Below are 25,695 nucleotides of genomic sequence, written 5' to 3'. Positions count from 1 at the left end.
TCAGGAGCCAATGTTCCTTACATCATTATTAACTGAAGTCCACACTTTATTTGGATTTCCCTGGTTTGTACTTAACATCCTGTTTCTGTTCCACGACCCCATCCAGGACAACATGGCTTTTAGTCCTCACGTCTCCTTAGGATCTTCTAGACTGCAATTTATTTCTCCTACTTGCCTTGTCTCTTTGAGATGGAGTTTCACTCTGGCGCCCAGGCTGGAGTGCAGTATTGTGGTCTCAGCAAACTGCAACCTCCGCCTCCCAGGTTCAAGCGATTCTCCTGCCTCAGCCTCCCGAGTAGCTGGGATTACAGGCGTGCGCCACCAAACCTGGCTAATTTTTGCATTTTTAGTAGAGATGGGGTTTCATCATGTTAGCCAGGCTGGTTTCTAACTCCTGACCTCAGGTGACGCCTGCCTCGCCCTCTCAAAGTGCTGGGATTACAGGCACTGAGCCACCAAGCCCGGCCAACTTGCCTTGTTTTTAATGCCCTTGACAGATCTGAAGAACATGGGTCAGATATTTTGTAAAATGTCCCTCGAATTGGGGCTGTCTGCTGTTTTTTTTCACGGTTAGACTGAGCTGATGCGTTCTTGGGAGAAAGGCCACAAAGGAAAAGGGCCGTCCTCCCCACATCCCACTCTCAGGAGAACTCGCTCCTGACCTTCCTCCCCTGGCTGAGGTCGGGTTTCTCCAGGGTCAAGTTCCTCTTTCTCAACCCTGTTTCCATAGTGTACCACTGGGAAGGGGGTCACTGGGTGCAGCCCACACTTAAGAGCTGGGATGATCAACTGCCTCCTTGAGGGCGGGGTATCTACATCAATTATGTGGAATTCTTCTGCACGGGATGTGTCTATTCTCACCCACCTATTCAACCATTTATATACATCAGTGTGGACACATGGTTATTTTATATTTTGGGATGTGGGCAGCAAGCCACCTAGGTGCCGAGGCAAGAGACCGAGGACACGAGCTGTTCCAGTATAATAAAATATATAAAACAACAGGAGTTATACTAGATATAGATCATAGATATGATTATATATGAATATCATTAATCATTAGTTTGTAGCAATTACTCTTTATTCCAATATTATTATCATCTTTGCTCTATAATCATAACCTAGGAAAAACCAGGCCATATAGAGATAGGAGCTGAAGGGACGTAGTGAGAAGTGACCAGAAGACAAGAGTGTGAGCCTTCTGTTATGCCCGGACAGGGCCACCAGAGGGCTCCTTGGTCTAGCGGTAATGCCAGCATCTGGGAAGATGCCCGTTGCCAAGCAGACCATGGTCTAGCGGTAGCGTCAGTGTCAAGGAAAAACACTCGCTACGTAGCAGACTGGGAAAGAGAGTCTCCTTTTCCCCAGGGGAGTTTAGAGAAGACTCTACTCCTCCACCTCTTGTGGAGGGCCTGACATGAGTCAGGCCCGCCCACAGTTATCTGGAGGCCTAACCCTCCCTGTGATGCTGTGCTTCAGTGGTCACGCTCCTAGTCTGCTTTCATGTTCCATCCTGTACACCTGGCTCTGCCTTTTAGATAGCAGTAGCAAAATTAGTGAAAGTACTAAAAGTCTCTGATATGCAGAAATAATGGCGTAAGCTGTCTCTTTCTCTCTCCCTCTCTCTCTCTGCCTCTGCTGCCAGGCAGGGAAGGGCCCCCTGTCCGGTGGACACGTGACCCACGTGACCTTACCTATCACTGGAGATGACTCACACTCCTTTCCCTGCCCCTTTGTCTTGTATCCAATAAATATCAGCGCAGCCTGGCATTTGGGGCCACTACCGGTCTTCGCGTCTTGGTGGTAGTGGTCCCGCAGGCCCAGCTGTCTTTTATCTCTGTCTTCTGTCTTTATTTCTACAATCTCTCATCTCTGCACACGGGGAGAAAAACCCACCGATCCTGTGGGGCTGGTCCCTACATTGGTGCAAATTCTGTATTGACTATTTATTTTGTTGCTCAAACTCCTCCAGCCTTGCCCCCTGGGCCTCTGTGGTTGGCTCCCGTGTCCTGCTGCCACACCTCAAGTTTTGTTTCTTAAGCACTTCCTTACTTGCTGGACCTGAGACGCTCCAGGATCACTTTGCATATTCCCCACCACAGTCCTAGACTAGACTGATAATTTCTCCAGTTCTTTTTATTGGAGAAAGGTATCAGAAACCAAGATTTGGGTGATAGGTGAACTGCTTTAATTTTGTAAATGACTTTTTTCCTGATTTCAAAAATTCACTGTAGAAAATTAGAAATATACAGGAAAAAAAAGAAAATAAAAATCACTCATAGCCTTATCACTAGATATAACCATTATTATTATTTTGAGGTCTATTTTCCAGTATTTAAAAATACATATATTTTTATAAAATTGGAATTATGGAAGGCTACTGTTATAATTTAAACTTTCTACAATAAAGTATTTAATGACTACAATAAGCTGCCTAGCATTTCACATTAGATGGAATTGGTGGAATTCCATTTAATTCTCTACTGTTTTATGCAGAATATATAATTCTGACAATTGACAATCATCTTTGTATAAAAATCTTAGGCACTTAAAGCTTCTGAGAACACAGTCTATAAACTTTAATTTGTGCACCAGCATGTGCTCATTCTTTTAGGGGAGGCTTATTCTAGGAATACAGACAATTCAGTATTAGGAGCTTCATTATTATGAGTCACCATTTGAAAGGATTGGAAGCAAAAAGGCATATTTTCATTGGTGTTGCTGAGACTAAATCTAAAAAAATCAATATTCATTTTTAAATTTCTGATTATGGAAATCGTTAAACAAAGAGAAAATTATAAATAAAAATGTGATGAATCTGTACCATCCAGTTTCAATAACTGATTGTCGGCATTTTTGCTAATCTTGTTTCATGTATTCTAACTTAAAGTTGCCTGATTTTTGCAGACATGTCTTACTCAAATTAGGATCCAAATGAGATCTACATTTCACATTTGGTTGGTAAGTCTCTTAAGTCTCTTTTAATCTATAATATCTCTTCTTTCTTTCCTGTCACCCCTCATGCATGTATCTGTTGAAGATATCAGGCCCATCTGTCTTGCAGAATCTCTCACAGCATGGACTACACTGAGGACTTTCTGGTGATGTCGTTTATCATGTCCCTGTGTCCTTCATGTTTCTTGTGAACTGGGAGTGAGATCTAGAAAAGAGTTTCTTGGCCTCTGCATTCCTGACATTTGGAGCTAGGTAATTCTTCACTGTGGCGGCTGTCTGGGGCACTGCAGGTTGTCCAGCAGTATCCCTGGCCTCTGCTCACTAAATGCCAGTAGCGCTTTCTCCCTCAGTTGTGACAAACGCAGTAATGTCTCCAGACATTGGCAAATATCCTCTGAGGGGGCAAAAGCCCTTAGTTGGGAACCAATGATCTACATGTTTCATTAGATTCAAGGTCATATTTAATTTTTTTTTTTTTTTTTACAAATATACTCCATGGGTATAGCTGTGTATTTCCTACTGCCATACTCAGGAGGCACTTAAACCAACAGCACCTAACCCAATATACATTCTTAATAAAACTTCTCTACAAAATAAGGTAGACGGATAATTCTTCAATATCATAAAAATACAACTTTCTCAACTCCAAAACTAGTATCAAGCTTAATTAGGAAACACCAGAAGCACTTCCATTAAGTTCAAGAACAGAACAAGGACATTTACTATCCCCACTGCTATGCAGTGTTGTGGAAGTACCAGCTAGGACAATCAGACAAGAGAAAGAAAGAAGAGGTATAGGCCGAGTGTGGTGGCTCATGCCTGTAATCCTAGCACTTTGGGAGGCTGAGGTGGGTGGATCACCTGAGGTCATGAGTTTGAGACCAGCCTGGCCAACGTGGTAAAACCCTGTCTCTACCAAAAATACAAAAATTAGCCATGCGTGGTGGCGGGTGCCTGTAATCCCAGCTACTCAGGAGGCTGAGGCAGGAAAATCTCTTGAACCCGGGAGGCGGAGGTTGCAGTGAGATAAGATCACACCACCGCACCACTGCACTCCAGGCTGGGTGACAGCACAAGACTCTGTCTCAAGAAAAAAAAAAGAAAGAAAGAAAAGCTATAAATAGAAAAGAAAGTATGAGAAAATGATTTGCAGATAATATAATGATATACCTTAACAATCCAATAGAAAATTAAAAACTGTTACAAATAATAACTCAATAAAGCCACAAAACTAACATTCTGTCCAGATCAACAACTTTCTTATATGGAAACAATATTAAAATGCTAGCAAAATGCTAGCAAGAAGTAAAAAACAATTTATAATAGCAATGGAAAAAATAAAATATACAACAAGCCTAACAATGAGTGAGAGAGTGTGTGTGTGTGTGTGTGTGTGTGTGTGTGGTCCTTGCTTTGCACGGTTCTGAGCTGCATGAATTTCAGTTACTATGGCTTAGTTAAACATTATCAGTCCCCCAACAGCATGGTTCAAATTTCAGTTATTAACTACTATGGGAATACGAATTGTGAGTTAACTGCAGAGAATAAACTTCACTGGCAGCTCTTCAGTCTACTATGTAAACAGAGATGCATCATGCCCAGTGACCAAGCAAGCCTTTCAAAGCTGGTGATTGGTCATTGTGCTATGCAGTTCACTTCCCGACAGCAAAACATGTAGTTATGCTGCATCCTTATCTCCCAACGCTAAACCTGCAGGATGTGTTATGAAAATGGATAGTCACAAGAGAGGAACTGGCCAACAAAATCGAAGTGCAGCAAAAATCCACAAAGTGATAATGCTGGAAGCAAAATTAGACATACATGTAAATGAATTCTAGAACAAATAAATAATTGGCCACAGGAATGTTGACACTGCTGCCACTGAAGAAAACTTGGGATATGCAGCCAGAGGATCTTAAGTGAAAGTGAATTTAATGATGAGGTATGTAGTTCCTGAAGGAAGTTACGGCGGCCAACAAGTTTGCGTTAAAGGAACTCTTGGAGACATTTCATGATGATGACAATTACTTAGAAAGGACAACTGACCACCTGCCAAAGGCATAGGAAAGATGCTCATTCTAGACTGCAAAGGATACAATGAGAAGGCAAGCACTGTTCAAACCACTCGATGAGTCTCTTACAAAGAGACAAAACATTTTATTTCTCAAAGTTCCTAAGTTTTAAGTTACAATGTGGTATGATCTGAATTTACGTGACCCCCCCCCCCGAAATTCCTATGTGGAAACTAAACCTCCAAAGGGATAGTATTAAGAGGTGGGGCCTTTGGAAGGTGACTAGGTCATGAGGGCAGAGGCCTTGTGAATGTGAGTGGTATGATCTGAATGTATGTGCCTCCCCTGAAATTCCTATGTGGAAATTTAATCCCCAAAGGGATAATATTAAGAGGTGGGGACTTTGGAAAGTGACTAGGTCATGAGGGCAGAGGCCTTGTGAATAGGATTAATGCCCTTATAAAAGAGGTTTAGGGGAGCTTTATTACCCCTTCCAGCATGTCAGGATGCTGCAAAAAGGTGCTATTTATGAAGCAGGGAGCAGGCCCTCATCAGACACCAAAGCTGCTGACACCTTGAGCTTGGACTTCCCAGCCTCCAGAACCCTGAGCAACACATTTCTGTTGTTCATAAACTACCCAGTCTAAGGCACTTTCTTATAGCAGCCTGAAGGGACTAAGACACACAGCACCATAGTTTAGATATGGTCTGTCTGTCAACACCAAAACTAATGTTGAAATTTGATCCCCAATGTGGCTGTACTGGGAGGCAGGGCCTAGTGGGAGGTTTCTGTGTTTGGGGGTGGATCCCTCATGAATGGGATGTTGGTGTTGTTCTCTCGGTGGTGGGTGAGTTCCTGCTCTTCCAAGACTGGACTGGTTCTCGGAATGAATTAGTTCTCTTGAGAGTGCGGTGTTATGAAGCCAGGACGCCCCTCAGTTCTTCCGTTCTTCGCATGTGTCCCCTTTTTTGACCTTCTCTGCCATGTTGTGACATAGCACAAAAACCTTCACCAGAAGCCAGGGCCAGGCACTCAAACCTTTCGGCCTGCAGAACTGATAGCTGAAAAAAACGCCTTTTCTTCACGTGGAGCGTTGTGGGTTATCTGGTTTGCCATGCTATCAGAGCCCCTTGCTTATGGATTGTTAGTTTAAATTACTGAGCCAATTCCTGTCCACTCAACTGGTCAGCAAATGCTATCTCTTTATTTAAACCCTTTTCTGATTATATAATCTATATTCCTTGCACGAAAATGGAATATAGGCAAGTATAAAGACAAATTCTAAAAAATTACTTGCATAGCTTCCTGGTCTTTTTTAATGTACATATGTAGATCTGGAGCAAAAGTAGAATCATACTATAGATTTTTAATCCTACTTTTGACAATGTTCCATGAGTATTTTCTCAAGTTAAAAATTATGCATTTTCAATGGGGTATAATGTTCCATCCTATGAAAATATTGTAATTTAACCACTCTACTAAGTAGCATAGAGCTAGAATGTTTTTGATCTTTTTGACATTATAAACAATGCTATAACAAATTATCTTGCAAATCAATATAAATGCATTGCAGATTATTCTTTAGGATAGAGTTCATTTCCCGCCCAAGACTCCTTAAGAATAATAAAGAATGCGCCGGGCGCAGTGGCTCATGCCTGTAATCCCAGCACTTTGTGAGGCCGAGGCAGGCGGATCACAAGGTCAGGAGATTGAGACCATCCTGGCTAACATGGTGAAACCCTGTCTCTACTAAAAATATAAAAAATTAGCCAGGTATGGTAGCGGGCGCCTGTAATCCCAGCTACTTGGGAGGCTGAGGCAGAATGGCGTGAACCTGGAAGGCAGAGCTTGCAGTGAGCCGAGATCATGCCACTGCACTCCAGCCTGGGCGACAGAGCGAGACTCCATCTCAAAAAAATAAAAATAATAATAATAATAATAATAATAATAAACAATTAACACTCCTAGTTGAGACACAGAACATTACCAATATACCTTTGAGACTCCCTGTGTGCCTCGCCTCAATTGCCTCCCCTTCCTTTCCAGAGATAAGAACGTTCCTGGTCTGAGGGGCACAGTCATTTTTTTTTTTTTTTTTGAGATGGGAGTTTCGCTCTTGTTGCCCAGGCTGGAATGTAATGGTGCAATCGATCTCGGCTGACTGCAACCTCCCCCTCCCAGGTTCAGGTGATTCTCCTGCCTCAGCCTCCCAAGTAGCTGGGATTACAGGCATGCACTACCACACCTGGCTAATTTTGTATTTTTAGTAGAGACAGGATTTCTCCATGTTGGTCAGGCTAGTCTCGAACTATCGGCCTCAGGTGATCCACCTGCTTCAGCCTCCCAAAGTGCTGGGATTACAGGCATGAGCCACTGCTCCCGGCCGGGCACAGCCATTTTTAAGGCTCTGATCTGTATATGTAGTACCCAGAAAAAGGAGAAATGATAGAAAATATGTTTTGACAGTATGGTAAAGGCATAAAAACAGAAGTGCAGATCCATGGAACAGAATAAATGGCCCAGAAATAAATCTAAAAATACACAGTCAATGAATATTTGACAAGGGCACCAAGAAGACATAATGGAGAAAGAATAGTCTCTTCAATAAATGGTGCTGGGAATACTGGATATCCACATGCAAAAGGATTAAACTGGACCCATATCTTACATCATCCACAATAATCAACTCAAAATGGGTAAAATAGCTGAATGGAATATCAGAAACCATCAAACTCCTAGAAGAGAATACAAGGAAAAATCTTGCTGCAGTGGCAATGATTTTTTGGTTATGATACCAAAAGCTCAGGCTACAAAAGCACAAATAAATAAATGGGACAACATCAAGCCAAAAAACTTCTGCACAGCAAAGAAAACAATCAACAAAATGAAAGAGTAACCTAAGGACTGCAAAAAAAAATTTGCAAACCACATATCCGATAAGGAGTTAATATCCAAAATTTATAAAGAACACTTATAACTCAATAGCAGAAGGACAAATAACTCGATTAAAAAATGGGCAAAGGACCTGAACAGATATTTCTCCAAAGACATAAAAAGTGCAACAGTGATATGAAAACCTGCTCAGTATCACTAATCATCAGGGAAACACAAATTAAAACCACTATGAAATGATAACCTGTTAGGATGACTATTATCAAAGACAAAAGAGAGAACAAATGTTGGCAAGGGTGTAGGGAAAAGGAAATCCTACTACACTGTTGGTGACAATGTGGATTGGTACGGCCATGAAAAATAGTATGGAGGTTCCTAAAGAAAAACAGAACTACCACACAACCCAGAAATCCCTCTTCTGTGTAGGAGATGAGATCGCCACCTCACCAGTTATCTGCATTTCCATGTTCAGTGCAGCATTCCTCACAAAAACCAAGGTATGGAAACAACCTAAGTGTCCACTGACGGACAAACGGATAAAGAAAACGTGACGTGCACGTGCGCGTGCACACACACATGCACGCACACACGCACACACACATACACAATCATTCCGCCTTAAAAACGGAGAGCCTGCCTTTTGCCACAACATGGATGGGCCTGGAGGCCTCATGCTAACAAGCCAGACACAGAAAGACAAATATTGTTCAATCTTACTTAAAAGTCCAATACACACACACAGAGAGAAGGAAGGAGTGGTTACCAGGGGCTGGGGGTGGGGAGGGAGAGAAGATTCCGGCATACAAAGCAGCACGTATGTAGGATGAACTCGTCTAGAGACCTAATACACAGCATGAGGACTGTAGTCGAAATGTGCTGTATTAGGAATTTTTGTTAAGTAGATTTTAACTGCTTTTGCCACAAAAAAGTACGTAAGATGATAGATATGCTAATTTGTTTCACTATAGTAACCATTTTACTATCTACATCCTATACATCACATTGTTAACCTCCAATATATACAATAACATGTATTAAAAAACAAAACAAAAACATAAAAAAAGAAAGTATGTTTTGAAACAGAGGCTATGTCTAACAAATCATTTCTAACCACCTCACCAACAGACCAGCAACAACCATATTTCCACATAGGGTAAACTGCTCCTTCCTATCCCACCCCATCCATTGGCCAAAAAAAGTCTTAAACCAAAACGAAACCACACTGACAAAAGAGCACATTGATCATGACACTACCTGTCATGATTCTGCTTTGCTTCCTTGGTGGAACTGCTGGATGCTCCTGATGACAGAGCCATTTGGGACTCAATTATTCAAGTCTACCGAGGCAAAGTCATACACATGACATGGGGAAAGAAGTGAACACCCTAACAGTGTCATTGCTGGACTCCTAGAGTGGCCTGTAAATATGGCCATTGCTAGATCCAGGCTTTGGAATGTCCAAAGCAGCACAATTTCTATGCTAACCAATAAAACCCGACCCGTATCTTTATAAAAAATGATTTCTTCCCAATGCAAAGAAGCTACTTTGGCAACCCAAAGAAAGCCAATGTAGAAACCCAAGGCTTCTTATAACTTGGCTAAAAAGCCTGAGACTGAATTTTTCTATAGACTCTCCCACTGTTAGTAAGTCAGTTACTTTGGTCTCAGAACCCCAAGGACATAAGGATGTTGGTTTAAAAACCCCCACTTTCCTGGCCTGGGACCAAGGTTAGTTTCCAGGTCAACTGCCTTGAGGGCTTAGATGGAAGAAAGCAGCTGGATGTCCTACAAGATTTGGGGTGACCTGAGTCGGGTTTGAACACACACACAATGATTTCAATAGAAATTTTGCAATAGGGCTTATCTTATGACCTTCAATTCATTTTCTATGCTTTTAAAGAAATAACTAAGGCCCCCACAAAACAGCCACTTCAAATTTTGTGATGAACCTGAGAGATCTTCAAGCCACTGAGAAAAACAAACTCTTTGTTCATCTCTTCAAAACAAAATATATATTTTTTCCTCCTGATGAAACTATCTCCTTCACTATTTTCCTTAAACAAACTGAAGCTTTTTAAAGACAAGTTTTTCCCCAAGCCAACACGTTGACTAAAGAATCACAACGCCTACAGATGAAAAAAGACTGAAGCCTGTAACTCTGGTGGAAGTGATGGGCTGTGACTGCCAAGGTTAGGTCATAAAAGGCAACACAGCTTTTGCCTACTTCTTATCTAAGAAGCTCATTTTGGGGACTAGCAGACCTGCAAAGTCCACAAGGAGAAATCATGTATGTGTTCCAGCTGACGCCCAACCAACAGACAGCACAGCCACCAGCCTATGCTGAGGCAGCCTTCAGAGGACTGTAACCCCTAGCTGTCTGGGTCACTTCCAGCCTTCAAGCCTTCCCTGATGAGACCCCAGACTGTATGGGACAAGCCGTCTCTACTGTGTCCTTTCCAAATTCCTGACCGACCCACAGAATCCCTGAGCATAATGAAATTGCTTCTATTTCACACCCTGATTTGGTGTGGGCTGCTGGCATGCAGCAGCAGTACACTTCATAAAGAGATCTCCCTGGTGTAGCACAGACAGGCAGGATGACACAGTTACTAGGAGCAAGAGTTCAGGCCCCGGCTCTGAGACATGGGGAAAGTTATTTAAGCTAGCCCAGCCTCTGTTTCCATGTCTACAAAATTGGGGTAGTAATATTCCTAAGTACTGGGCTGCTGTGAGGACTGAACTGACACGTATTGAATGCTTAGCACAGCGGGCCTGGCCCACAAACAATCTTCTAAAAAATATCAGCTATTATCATCATTTCTAATATACTTATATTTATACAAATCCCAGATAATAACTGACTACACTGAGAGGCAACCTTATCATTTCCATTCCAAACTGTCATTCCCCCTGCTGAAAGCCTTTCTGGAATGTTTTCTGTTTAGATTTTTTTTAGCTTTAGTGCCATATTAGTAAATGAGGCTCAGTAATACCTAAGCACACATAGTTGATGTGCCATCCCTGAAAATCAGCACACATTTTTATTTCTGTATCATCATCTACCTTACTCAACAGACTATTTCAAAAAATCAAAACTAGTTTCAGAATATAAGAACACAAAAGTCCTAAACACAAAGAAAAAGATTAATACATTTGACTATATTAAACTGGAAATATCTGTTCATCAAAAGACATCATTAAGAAAGTAGAAAGGCAAGCCATAGTTAGATGACATCTGCAATATGCCCCACAAAGGCCTAGTACTCAGAATACCTGAAGAGCTCCTGCAAATCAGTAAGAAAACAGCAGATGATACAGTTTGGATATTTGTCCTTCCAAATCTCATGTCGAAATTTGATCCCCAATGTTGGAGGTAAAGCCTGGGGAGAGGCGACTGGGTCATGGGGATGGATCCCTTATGAATGGCTTGGTGTAGCCATTCATGAATAATGAGTTCTCTCTCTGTTACTGCAAGATCTGACTGTTAAGAAGAGCCTGTACCTCCTCCCCTCTCTCTTGCTCCATGTCTCACAATGTGACATATCTGCTCCCGCTTCACCTCTGTCATGACTGGAAGCCTCCTGAGGCCCTCACCAGAAGCAGAGGACAGCCTGCAGAACCATGAGCAAATAAACCTCTTCTTTATAACTTACCCAGCCTCAGGTATTCCCTTATAACAATGCCAAACTAATACAACAGACAATGCAAAAAAGAAGTGGGCAATAATAGCCCATAAACAAATGAAAAGATGCTCAAACTCAGAAATTATCAGGGAAATGCAAACAAAAGCACAATAATACACTGCTATACATCTACCAAAACAATAAAGATTAATGACCGACAACACAAAGTGCTGGTGAGGATGTGAATAGGTACAACCATTTTGGAAAACTGTTGACACTGTCTACCAAAGCTGAATACATATACATGTCCAATTACCAAGAAATTCCACCCCTAGGTATAAACCCAATGGAAATGGACTCATTTCATATATGTGCCCAAAAACATGTAAAAGAATGTTCAAAATGGCATCAGATCATATCAGGTAGGAAAACCTTGCAATAACCCAAATGTCTATTCACAGAACAATGAATAAATTGTGGTGGTCTTAACAGTGGAATACTATGCAACAATGAAATGCAATTGTGCTAGGTGGAACTATACAGACACACACATACACACACGTTGAGTAAAAAAATCTGAACATAAAGTAGAACATGTACTGTATGATTCCATTTTTATTAAGTTCAGAAACAGAAAAAACTAATTGATAATGTTAGAAGTCAAGATAGTGGTTACCAGAAAGAGGGGAGGGGTGGTTAATGACTGGAAGGCCCACGAAAGGGTGCTGCTGAAGAGCTCATAATGGTTTGTGTTGTAAGCATGAGTTTAATTTGTGATTATTCATCAGCTGTACCTTTATGATTTATGCAATTTTCAGGAGGCATGGTAACATCAATTATAAAATCTATTTAAAAAATTTAGAGGGAGGGAGAGAGAGACTTAAGATACTCTCTTAATAGAGTGGCTGGACCTTGTTTGGTTCTCAATATGAAAAAGCTACCTCCAAAAGTATGTTTTGAAACAATTGGGGGAAAATGGGTATTTTTGGACTGGGTACTAAAAAAAATTCATCTTGTATTATTTGGGCAGCTATTCTACTTAAGGAAGAAAAGGTATAATAATACCACTACACATTTATTTTCAAGCATAAATTAAACTTATACAAAAAGCTTATAGAATCAGACCCATTTTATAGATGGGAAAAACTGAGGGATATGGACAACTATCAGTCAACATTTACCAAGCACCTACTATGTCCCGGGCAGTGTGTGGAGTACTTGAGCCCAAAGCCCATGTACTCCCCTGGACATCATGCTGTCCCCCTAACACAGTGTAGTTTCAGAACCTAAGCACAGTACAGTTGTGTTTCTAAGGGAAAATGGGTTCCATGCCATATGGTTAAAAAGAAACTGATACTCTTAGGACAACGTTTTGTTCTCCCATTTTGTTCTCTACAAAAGTGGTACTGGGAGATGTAAATCAGGGCAGGTCCAGCAGTGTAATATTGAACTAAACCAAGGACCATCTAATATGAAAAATTTTGAGTGCAACTTTTCAGTAAAACTTTGGGGTCAATGTTATAAATGTCAGGTACAATCTCTCACCTTATACAAAAATCAACTCAAGATGGATTAAGGACTTAAACCTAAGACCTGAAACTACAAAAATTCTAGAAGATAACATTGGAAAAACCCTTCTAGACACTGGCTTAGGCAAGGATTTCATGACTAAAAACCCAAAAGCAATTGCAATAAAAACAAAGATAAATAGCTGTATCTAATTAAACTAAAGAGCTTTGGCAAGGCAAAAGGAACAGTCAGCGGAGTACACAGACAACCCAAAGAGTGGGTGAAAATCTTCATAATCTATACATCTGACAAAGGACTAATATCCAGAATCTACAATGAACTCAAATCAGTAGGAAAAAACCAATCCCATCAAAAAGTGGGCTAAGGACATAAATAGACAATTCTCAAAAGAAGATATGTAAATGGCCAACAAACATATGAAAAAATCATTAATGATCAGGGAAATGCAAATCAAATGCAACATCACTAATGATCAGGGAAATGCAAATCAAAACCACAGTGTGACACCACCTTACTACTGTAAGAATGGCCATAATCAAAGAATCGATAAACAGTAGATGTTGGTGTGGATGTGGCGATAAGGACCACTTCTACATTGCTGGTGGGAATGTAAACTAGTACAGCCACTATGGAACAGTGTAGAGATTCCTTAAAGAACTAAAAGTAGAACTACCATTTGATCCAGCAATCCCAGGAAAAGAAGTCATTATTTGAAAAAGATGCTTGCACACGCAAGTTTATAGCAGCACAATTCACAATAGCAAAATCGTGGAACCAACCCAAATGCCCATCAATCAACGAGTGGATAAAGAACTCTGAGACATATATATATGATGGAATACTACTCAGCCATAAAAAGGAATGAATTAACAGCATTTGCAGTGACCTGGATGAGACTAGAAACTATTATTCTAAGTGAAGTAACTCAGGAATGGAAAACCAAACATCACATGTTCTCACTGATACGTGGGAGCTAAGCTATGAGGACGCAAAGGCATAAGAATGATAAAATGGCTTTGGGGACTTGGGGGGAAAGAGTGGGAGGAGGGCGAGGGATAAAAGACAACAAATATGGTGCTGTGTATACTGCTCGGGTGATGGGTGCACCCGGTTCTCACAAATCACCACTAAAGAACTTATTCATGTAACCAAACACCACCTGTACCCCAACAACTTATGGAAAAATACAATTTAAAAAAGAGAAAAAAAAGAAATGTCAGGTATAACTATAATTGGTGTATGGTTTACACAGAATAAAAACAAAGTTATGAATAGCTGCATTGGTAGGGACTGGGATGGAATGATGTCATTTTAATCTTTCCCTGTCCTTCCACAGGAATGGAAAACAGCTCTCTTTTTTTCTGGGTAAGAACAGCGCTTCTGAGATAATCTGACAACTTCATGAGCAGAAAATGGCAACAAGCCCCTTCAATGCACCAAGTAATATGCTGGGTACTTCATAAATATAATCTCACTTAATCTTCACAAAGCCTTATGAGCGGGGAAGTATTCTCCCCAGTTTCGTATGGGAAAAGAGGCTTAGTATGGCATAACATTCCCAAGGTCACCAGTGGGGCACAGGAACTGTGTGGTCCAGGCCTGGGATGCTCCCAAGATACTAGAGTGACTCCAAAGCAGCCAGACATAGCATGGGGACCTCAGCAGGGACAGCACTCTGCCTGGGCCCAGCATCTCTCCTGTAAAATGAGCTCTGCTTGCCTACCCTGGCACAGAATTAATTCTTCTTTGTTTCCCTAGTGTTTAGAGGTCATCAGCCTTTTAGTACTTTTCTTTGGTTAGATAATGAATTATTGAGAAGATAGAAGCTGGGCCCAGTAACTACCAGCTACCACTTACTGGCTGTTTATTATGTGCTGGTACCTTATATGGTATTTCATTTCACCCTCACAACCTTAATATCCTCATTCTATTAATGACAAAACCAGTACAGAGAGGTGAAACAGTTTGCGCAAGATCACAAATCTCACAAGTGAGAGAGCTCAGATTCAATCCCAGGACTATCTGCCCCCAGAACCAGGGATCCATGAAGCCGTACTGCCCAGACCACAAAGATGGGGTCACTGAAGGACTGGAATGACAGCATAAAAAGCAAAAGCACGAGAAAGGAACAGGTTTCACCACTAGAGAAAACTTATTATGTAATAGGCACACTAAAATAAACAATAAATCCTTTGTGACCTTGTGCAACGTTTAGAAGTTGTGCAACAAGGCCTTGTAGCTCTTTAAGAACTCATTACTGCTGCTTGTGAGCATGTTTCTTAACGAAATGTAGGGAATCAGAAATGCATAGGGTATGGCATGAACTCTGAGAAACCAAGCCCAAACTCTGACCATAAGTGCACCAGGCAACCAAACTGAATGAAGCAGACACGAAATGAGCCAGAGAAACTCCTGTGATCCTTGAATTAAGTCAGACATTATAAAGGCTACGCTACCAGCTCTGCTTAAGGCACACAGTATAGGACAATGAGGAGAAAGTCCTAGAAACATCCTGGAATAGAACATGTTAATTCGTAATGCTCTGCGACCCGAAATCCCATGAAGACAAAGGATGGTGAGTATTTAAAGAAGGTTAAAAGGAGAGCCATGACATTAGAAAATAAGACTTATGAGGAAAAACTGATGATAAGTACAAAGAGGGAGATATGACAAAATTGTTTCTAAGGCATAAACACACCAAACCCAGTGACAAGTGGAGTGTGAATAAATTTGGAAAATAACAGGCTGAGAGTTCTCTGATGTTACACAAAGAGGATGCTCACGGGATGTTGCCCGTTGGTAGGAAGACCCTAGGACAACTGCAATGAATCCTATGAATCTGTGAATATTTTAAGAACACAAGAAAACATCCCTGAGACACTGACAGCTATCAAAATGAACCTTTAAGCTGCAAGACTGATCTAATAAAGCAGATGTAAAACCTTCAACAGAACCAGAATCACTAATCTTTTTCCTAAGTATTTGAGGGTTTACTTGCTTATTGTTTGTCTACAAGTTCCATGACAGCAAAGATGACGTCTGTTTTGTTATGACTGCAGTCCAAGAATCTAGCACGGCCCCTGAAGCATAATATTTGCTCAAGAAATATTTCTCCATGAATGAAAGAACAATCTAATTCTGGACCCGGAGAAATGTTATTTTCTTCTTACTTAAATCACATGAATCTGGCACGGTATGTCTAAATTCAAGGATACCAAAAATATAAAGGCAAAGCTTTCTCCTCCTATCAGGTAAACTAGTGTTCCCTGTTTCCATCACATTCTCTTAAACATTTCCCAGTATAAATCACGAATGTAAATATACTCAGTCCCACCTATTAAACAGACTGATTGGACATGGTGTAACCATGTAATCCCAGCACTTTGGGAGGCCAAGGTGGGCGGACACTTGAGGCCGGGAGTTCAAGACCTGGCGAAACCCCGTCTCTAATTAGCTAATCATGGCACATGCCTGTGGTCCCAGCTACTCGGGAGGCTGAGGCATGAGAATCACTTGAACCTGGGAGGCGGAGGTTGCCGTGAGGTGAGATCACGCCACTGCACTCCAGCCTGGGTGATGACAGAGAGAGACTCTGTCAAACAAAAAAGGGAAGGAAGGAAGGAGGGAGGGAGGGAGGGAGGGAAAGGAAAGGAAGGAAAGGAAAGGAAGGAAAGGAAAGGAAGGAAAGGAAGGAAAGGAAGGAAGGAAAGGAAGGAAGGAAAGGAAGGAAAGGAAGGAAAGGAAGGAAGGAAGACACTGAGGAGGACTGAGGCAAGGTCAAACACCTTCCACAGAGTTTTAAGACTCTGCAAACAGATGCACTGTCTGAAGAGTGATTATAAGTAAGTCTGCTGGTTTGCAAATTAAGCAAATATTAAATATTCGAAACCATACACAGATCACCACACTATGGGATTAAACAATGACCTTTTATGGCACAATCTATTGGGTTCTCATTGAGATTAATAGAATAACTTTCCCACACTCTCTTGTATCATATCTACAGAATCTGGGGAAAGAGTTAAACCTGCTAAGTTTTGACAAAGGGGTGAAAGTTCATGCCCATTGCCTAGCACTATCACTGAGAATGCCTTTATTTTCTGAAATACATATCCGAATTTGCTTTTGGGAAAAATCAAGTAACGAAATTGAATGACTTATTCTACACATACTAGCTTAATTTTGAAAAACGGACTCTTTCATAGAAAATTTTATTGCCTTTAAATTTTAAGGATCTTTTGCTGAATACTGAGTACCTTACTGCCAAATTACTGAAATGAACTCTAAGGCACTGAAAATTGCTATGAAATTTATACCCATATGAAATGAAAACATAAAATTGACAGATAAAGACAATTTCCTATATATCAACTAGACAAAATGCCTACTGTCCTAAGATTCAAGCTTAAAGTTCACATCTTAACAAACCAAACAAGACTTATAAAACCAGCCAGGTGCAGTGGCTCACGCCTGCAATCCCAGCAGGGATTGGGAGGCTGATGTGGGAGGATCCCTTGAGGCCAGGAGTTCGAGGCTGCAGTGAGCTGTGATCACACCACTGCACTCCAGCCTGGGCAATACAGCAAGACACTGACTCAAAAAATAAATAAGTAAATATATAAAACAACAAAATATAAAACCAATTAGTGAAAATTTCTTACTTCTTAACCTGTGTTTCAATAAGTGCTATGTATTTTTATTTCATTTTCTTTACTATAAAATATTTTAATACAAGCATTAAAATTCTAGAATCATAACACCTACCTGTACGGCTTATCAGAGTTATGGATTCGCCTGTGGTTTCTGACACCAACATATGTTGTACTTGTATAATCACACACATCACATCTATACTGTTTCTGGACTGAAGACTTATTCCCTAGACAAGGTATTTCAGAGTTTTAGTAGCAGGCTTTGACAAGATTCAAATGACAGCATTTACATTCCATTGTAAATGAAAATTTACACCACACAGTTGTATTAATATTTCAATTACGGCTTTCTCACTGTTTTAACAAGTCTGAAGTGGTTTTATAGGTTTTCCTGCATATACACTATCAGCAGATATAAACAACATCATCTGACCTATAAACACAGATAGGTTGGGATGATTTCTGCATAACCATGTACAATATTCTAAATCATAATGAACTTGCTTCTGGCTGACTGTGTAGGAGCTAAATTAATCAGAGACACCCTGTTGATCTGTATCACCAAATAGGTGTTACTCTAACCAATATTGGATATACTGTCTTACAGAAACACTGACTTGTCAACAAGCTGTAATTTAATACTATACTCCAATATTATAAAGTGTAGCTATGAAGCATATATAACCAACTCAATATAAAAAGCCTGGCTGGGTGTGGTGGCTCATGCCCATAATCCTAGCACTCTGGGAGGCTGAGGTGGGAGGATTGCCTGAGGCCAGGAGCTGGACACCAGCCAGGGCAACAGAGCAAGAGATCTCTTCCCCACTCTCCCCCTACAAAAAAAAAGTCTAAGGCCTTTTCACCCAGTGCATTTTCTTTGTTTGCCACTAAACGTCAGCTACCAACACAACAAGAAAGGAAAAGCAGCCGCAAATTTTTAAGTGCTACGCAAGGTATAATTCTTTCTAGTTAACTGACAGGTTACAAGGACAAAAGTTATGACTGACAATGAATATGCAGCTCTCTGAAATGCAGGAAACATGGATCCAACGAAAAGAAGCCATGTTACTAAACTCACTCTGCAACAACAGGGCTGAGTAATTCAAGTTGGGGTAAGCTTATGTCAACACGAGTTGAGTGACTTGATCATATAAAACGATTTCTTGAAGATATTCAATGCTTCATGCACTTGTCTGTCAGCATACAGTCCACAGGCTATTCACACTCTGCTTTATATTCAGAAACAAAGCAAGCATGGAAGCTCATGAAAAAGGCAGAGCAGGAAGAACTGTGTGTCTCTTGGCAGGAAGAAAGCTTAGGTAGAACACCTGCATACACTGCATAAAAGTAAAATCTGTGGTATTATACAAAGGAAAACCCACACTGAAATTTCAACAAAGAAAATCCTTAAGTTAAATTTACGGTTTCTAAAATTGAAATTTTCTTTTGCTAATAACTACTGCCAGGCAGAACAAAATGTCCTAATTTCCTGGTATAAATCTATAACATTAATATACACACTAATCATAATTATAATCTAAGTATTGCTCTTAATTGGTAGGTTAAAAACTTGGACTTGATTATAAATGGCACTGTTCCAAATACAGTTTTAAAAAAACCCTAAAAAATGAAGTGTGAAATATTGGATAATGGTTTTGTGTGAGAAATATTACAGATCAATGACAACTAATAAAACTGACAGATGGAAAAACTTAATATAGCACAGAATGAGAGCCTGTGCTACTTCAAGCAACTGTTTCCAATGGAAAGAATATTGGATTTAAAGTTCAAAAACTTGGGCTTAGTCCTCGCTCTGCCACTTTCTACCAGTACGATCATGGGTAAATTATTTTGCCTCTTGAAGTCTCAGTTTTCTCATCTAACAGCATAGTTTAATAAGTCCTATATTTTTCCTTTAGCAAAGTCTGTACTTTACCTGCATGTCTGGGTAAAATCTCTGCCCTGTCACTAAGCTGTCTATTCCCTGAGGATAAGGATCTGCTTGTTTTGTTTAGACTGAATCCCCAGGGCTTGGCAAATTATAGGTTTCCAATAAAAAAACAATTTAATTAGGTTTCATGGAGTAACACCATACGAAAGGGCTTTGCTTGCGGCTCTATTTGAGCTCCTGCGGTATCTGCTGACATACCCATCAGCCTTGTTCTGTCTTCTTCACTGAGTTGGATTCCTGAAGGGCAGTGATGCCTTTCACTGTACTCCCAGCACCTAGCACAGTATCTAGCTTAAGACAGGCAGGCCATGCCTTTTGGCCAAGCAAATGTTAAGCTGAAACATGCCCTAAGGTATCTGTGCTATCAGAATGGCAGAGACTGGGGATCACAGAGGCACACATCTCTCTTCTTGTTTAACAAGTTTACTAAATAGGTAAAGAAGTTTTAACAAAGCATGAATTATTATTACCTTATTTGTGAGCTAAAATTTTTTTCTTTGGCCTGACAACCAGATTTCAAAATATCTAATATTGAGTTAATAAAGTACCCATCCAGGTATAAGTATGCAGCCATCTGAACTGCTACAGTGCTGAGAGAAAAAAGCAAATGGAGCCAGGTGGGGGAAAAGAAGCATGGCAGGCAATTTAAAAATCCATACATGTAACCCTAAAAAAAGGCATGAGCCACAAAGAAAAGATGCTGCAACATAAAATCTAGTAAACATACATTAATACTGTAAAGTCTGAAGTGGTTATTTTAATTTTGAGCTGACACTTTAATCTTTTTATTAAAATTGTGAATTTTAATGTTAACTCATTTGGACAGTTTGAAATGTTTGCTTTTCAGGACGGTGCTAAAAAAGACATCTTCCAACACTGATATTAACTGCAGGTGGTGCTACTGAGTAGTATTTACTTCATCCCTTCATTAGGGATTTATGGTCCAATCATATCAGACGTTTTAATGTCTCCTTTAAAGGGGATATGGAAACATAATGAATTAAAATAAAAGGAGGCATTTAGGGCTATTTTGTAAAAAGGAAACAAAACTGTTTTAGCTCAGCCATCTACTGCAGAAACAGATGTTATGTCATAAACTCCTTTTGTTTCAGAGAGTTTTACAGGGATGACATCTGTTTGACATGAGAATTTTGGTGCTACAGTGGTGTCAAAATCAGTTCTTTCAGAAGCATTCTAGAATCAGTTATGCTTTCTGGGGTATAATTTAATGAAACATTATGGTAAAACATTTCACTCTGTAGTCGTTTCTAACTTTAATTCTTAGCAAATCTAAAAAGGAAAGTCACCCCAATATGTTTTATCTCCCATAAACATTATGCGCCACACTGGAGACATTTAAAGTATATCAATTTAAGTGAGCTGAACCAAAGCGGCACAGCTTAGTACACTTTATCCTTAATTCTCCGAATGTGGCATCCTCCTTTTCATGGAGCTCTAATTAAATCTTATGATTCTAATATTCCTATTACCAGAAACTTGGTTGACTGCTACCTAACTAGTACATAAAAAGATCTTGTGTGTCTGTGTGTGTTTTTTTTTTTTTTAATAATGCAGATGAAATCTGGCAGTCATACTTGTGTAAGAATAAGATCACAGCGGGAAGCCCCAGTTAAAGTTTGGGGTGGGGGCCTACCATCTGCAAAAGCTCTGTTCTCAGTAGGTCAACTGGTGCCGAGAGGGAGGGGAGGCCTGTTTTCCATGTTGTAGCTTTTCTGGCTTGCTGGTACATCACCTTCTAAGGGGCTCTTAAGTTTCAACTGAAGATGAATCCTTACTATCTAGGGCTTCTCACCTAGGACCTAGTAATCACCTGCTTCATCCAGTACTTGGCATTTCCTCAGAAACAGTGAGATCAGATTCACTCACATCCATGGTACAAAAATGGAGGAGAATATAGGCTTTTGCCCTGAAAATAACCAACCAAGACAACTAAGGGCACTTTTATGTCATGTGCGAGTCACTGCAGCCTGCATAACAAAACATATAGATACCTTCCTGGACACATTTTCCATCAGCTGTATCACTGGAAATTCTTGGCTCATTAGAAGTTGCTATTGACAAGGTATCTGGAAGACTGTGCTGTTCTCTCTCATGGTTCCTCAATTGACTCTAAAAAGTGGAAAGAAATATGTAATTTTCAATAAATATATATGTCCAACTCTTAGGAGGCTGTAGAAGAACAGGTTCATTGCTTTCATGGCCTAGTACAACGAATTACCATATTTTAAAATCAAGTCTGCTAAAGGATCATGTGACACATTTGACAATTTATAGAAAGAAGTACATTAGCAAATCATAATCACATTCAATGGACAGTTCCTCTTCATATTCTCTGAAAGGAAGTCACCATTTTCTTAGGTGATTACACAGGGCGTATCCGTATTTACTGAAACACTGGTAGGCCCAGAGGAGGAACGAGCAGTGTTCAGAATAATGCAACTTCACAAAAAAAAAATCCAATCAGTAATCGCCGGACTCCTGATTTTTCATTTAAATATCTAAATGTGTAAGAGACCTAACTGGAAATGCTCCTCCAAGGATATCCTGTCTCCTCTACTTCCATTTCCATGAATCAAGAGCTCAGTAGCAAAAGAAACTCCTGGAGACTTCTGGAACTTGTCTTTGCAGCCTATGTGGACGTCCTACTTGGAATTTCATGAGTTAATCTGAGAAGCAGTGAACCTCAGACTCAAGGGCTTTCTTATTCCTGTTACCTTTTTTTTTTTTTGAGATGGAGTGTCACTCTGTTGCCCAGGCTGGAGTGCAGAGGCATGATCTTGGCTCACTGCAAGCTCCGCCTCCCAGATTCAGGCCATTCTCCTTCCTCAGTCTCCCGAGTAGCTGGGACTACAGGTGCCCACCATCACACCCAGCTAAGTTTTTGTATTTTTAGCAGACAGGGTTTCACAGTGTTAGCCAGGATGGTCTCGATCTCCTGACCTCGTGATCCGCCCGCCTCAGCCTCCCTCCTGTTACCTTTTTACCACAGCTAGACCCCAGCTCTCGGTAATCTGAGGGAAAAAGTCTACCTCCTAGTTAGCCCTTAGGATAACATTTGTAATACATTTTCAAGGAGTCACCTGGCCCACTGAAGAAGAAAAGTTCTAAACCAATGATTCAACAAGTTTCCTTTATAAACGAATAGCACTTCATACAGGATATTGGTTTTGATAAGGTCAGCACTTAAGATAAAAATCAGACAGTCAAAATAACTCTTGAAAGTTCTTTACCCTGCCCATAAAACATGACACACATGGCTCTATTTCCATGACAGTGCCTTTTAATAGGTCCACCATAGCCCATTTTTCCTTCTGCAATGATACACATCACTGTTGGTTATGTAGAAGCTGAACTGAATGCCTGGCATTCTGAGGCCATATAAGATGAAAAATATGTATTTTTTTGTTGTGATGATGTACGGTTAAATTTGTTTAAGTCAAACGTATGTATGATGTCAATCCACTATACACTCCCTATAATTCTGTTGTAACAGAAAATCAACACTTTAGACCACACACACTAAAACACAGAGGCTGTTAAGGAGGCAGCAGGCAGGGAAAAGGATTCTACAGCAGAAATTCTGAACAGTCCCAACTTTAATACTGGTAAGTTGGGATCCCCTTGGGCAAATTATCAAACTTTTCTGGGACCCAGTTTCCTTATCTATAAAATGAGGTGATTGGACTAGATCTACAAAGTTCCCTTCTCACTCTAAGATGCGAAGGTCCTCTGAAAGACTTCCTGAACCAATGCTTACCTTATAATGGAAGGATTCTTCACACTGCTTGCACTGGTATATTCTTGTCTTACAGTGGTGGATCATGTGACTCTCCAAATCTTTGCTGTTGTCCGCTATGTGCTCGCAGATAGGACACTGATAAGGCTGTCTCTGTCGATGGACTCGTAAGTGCTGCTTGATGTAGCCCTTGTTGCCACTTGTGTAGTGACACAGGCGGCAACGGTAGGGTCGTTCAGCATTTGGGATGTACTCCACCACATTGTTTCCAGACAAACTTGTATCGCTGTTGGGTTGGCACTGGGCGTTGTCCTGCAACTCTTTCAAAATGTCATCGTCTGAAGCGTTTTGGTCTGTCCTTTCTCTCAATTTTTCAATGACGGTGAGTAAAGACATGCTGATGCCTGTCTTAACCTGCCCATCTGACAATTCCTGCCTACCCTCTGGGAGTGCTACCAAGGTGGAGTTGCTTTGGTTAAGACTAGTTAATCCATCTGAAGAGTTTTTAAGTGGCGACATCATTTTTGAGTATGCTGCCAATGTACTATCTACTTGCCTTTGACTAGTATCTGGACCTAAAAGGTTTATATCTCCATAGTGCCCCAGGTTGGCTCTTGTCAACTCTGCAGCTCTTATAGGCATTGTGACAAGGGCTTCTGCAGCTAATGAGTGTAATCGAAGAGATTCAGAATTTGTCCTTCTCCGGCCTGGTGGGGCATTCTCATCAGTAGCCAGGCCTTTATTCATTAACTCGTCTTTCTTCTCTGAACTGCTCCAGCCTATGATCAATCCCCCAATATCAACAGTACATTTATCAGCACGATAAACATCATCCGTTCCTTCACGCCCAATCTGAGCTTCTGTTGGGCTCAGGTCTTTCCCTTCTTCCATTTCAGTGTTCATGAGGAAGCGCTTCTGTGAAAGGGTTTCTTCAGCACTTGGCAATCGCTCCACTATCACGTTAACATGCCCTTTTTTATTGGGGCTGCTGCTGATGATTTTCTGTGCTGATGTAAGCAGGCTATCAGGAATCAGATTCTCCTCTGCATCAGAAATCACTTCTAGCATTTCTTCCTCATTGGGGTCCAGGGTAACTGACTGACTTAGGTGTACTCCTCTTTCTGCACTCTGTTCTAAAGGAGATGAAGATGATAACTGTTCTGAGCTGCAAATCTGCACTTGCACTGATGGCCCATTGTGAATACTCAGTTCACTGTCTCCAATAGCAATGACCACTGCATCGACCCCACCAGGCGCAGCAGCTGCTGAAGAATCCAGCAGGCCTAGGGGCTCATTTTCATTTTCAAAGATTGGATAGGAGCAATCAACCTCCCCAGCATGTTTCCAAGCGTGTGTTTTCAACATTCTCTGCTGGCCACAAGTATAACTACAAAACAAGCATCGATACATGCCGTACTGTTCGTATGCATACCATTTCCTCCTACCCATTTCTGCCACAGATGCAGTTTGGACAGTATGAGTCTGTAGATTGTCCACACTTACTGGGATATCTGGAACTGTTTCATTTCTTTCTGTGGTTTTCCGACACAAAGAGCTGGAGGGGCTTACGCACTGTTGGGCTTTGGATTGGGTGTGGATATTGGCATCGTTGTCATGGTCATTCACCACGTGGGCTTCAAGTTCCTCCTGGCTTCTAGATGTAATATGGCACTCTGAGCACATTAGTATCACTTCATTTTGCTGACCATGCTGCTTAATATGATCTTTTAACACGGAAAAGGATGATGATAGAAACTTACAAAGGCTACACTGATAAGACATAGCCTTCCCTTCATTCTGGGCAAGAGTGTCAGGGGTAAAATTTGTTTGTGACATCTCAGCCCTTCTAGTATCAGCAGCAGGTGACTGGGTTACTTTAGCTGGAATCTCACAAAGTTCTTGGGTTTCAAGAGAGTGTGTTGCAGCACTTGAATGTGGGCGTTTCTTCCCAATTAAAAGACATTTTTGTGACTTTTCATTTTCCACTATCTTGCTTAACTTCTGGATAACATGGATTAATGGATCTGGTTTAGTTTTTCTTTGTTCATCAATTTCCAATGAAGGACTGATGATACTTTCAGCAGTCAATATAGCTTCCTGTTCCCCAATATCTGGCAGCAACATGGCAACACTGCTACTTTCTTCCATATCTAAAAAGGATAATGTAAAACAGAAAAATACCAGGTTACAGGATAATTACAGGCATGTAATTTAGAAAATATAAGAGAATGTTAGTGTCTATAATCTCATCTAAGTATTTTCTAAGCTGGAAGCTCCATGTCCACACACCTGGCGATCCCCAGTATAGATTTAAATTGGTTA

The 25,695-nt window shown here is 40.7% G+C and overlaps 1 protein-coding gene across 4 annotated transcripts in view; it reads right to left on the bottom strand.

The window, feature by feature from the left end:
* Positions 1–25,695, bottom strand: part of ZNF507 (zinc finger protein 507) — a 40,993-nt gene that overhangs the window by 8,306 nt on the left and 6,992 nt on the right. For all 4 annotated transcript variants that reach the window (NM_001131535.1, XM_009236774.4, XM_054538319.2 and 1 more), the window contains 3 exon segments: positions 17,778–17,892; positions 21,629–21,746; positions 23,395–25,523. In NM_001131535.1, the coding sequence (NP_001125007.1) occupies positions 17,778–17,892; positions 21,629–21,746; positions 23,395–25,521 (2,360 nt within the window). In that variant the 5' untranslated portion in view covers positions 25,522–25,523.

Source organism: Pongo abelii, chromosome 20 (genome assembly GCF_028885655.2).
Source record: "Pongo abelii isolate AG06213 chromosome 20, NHGRI_mPonAbe1-v2.0_pri, whole genome shotgun sequence".
Classification (NCBI taxonomy): Eukaryota; Metazoa; Chordata; class Mammalia; order Primates; family Hominidae; genus Pongo; species Pongo abelii.
This window is presented reverse-complemented; position numbering and strand designations above follow the sequence as displayed.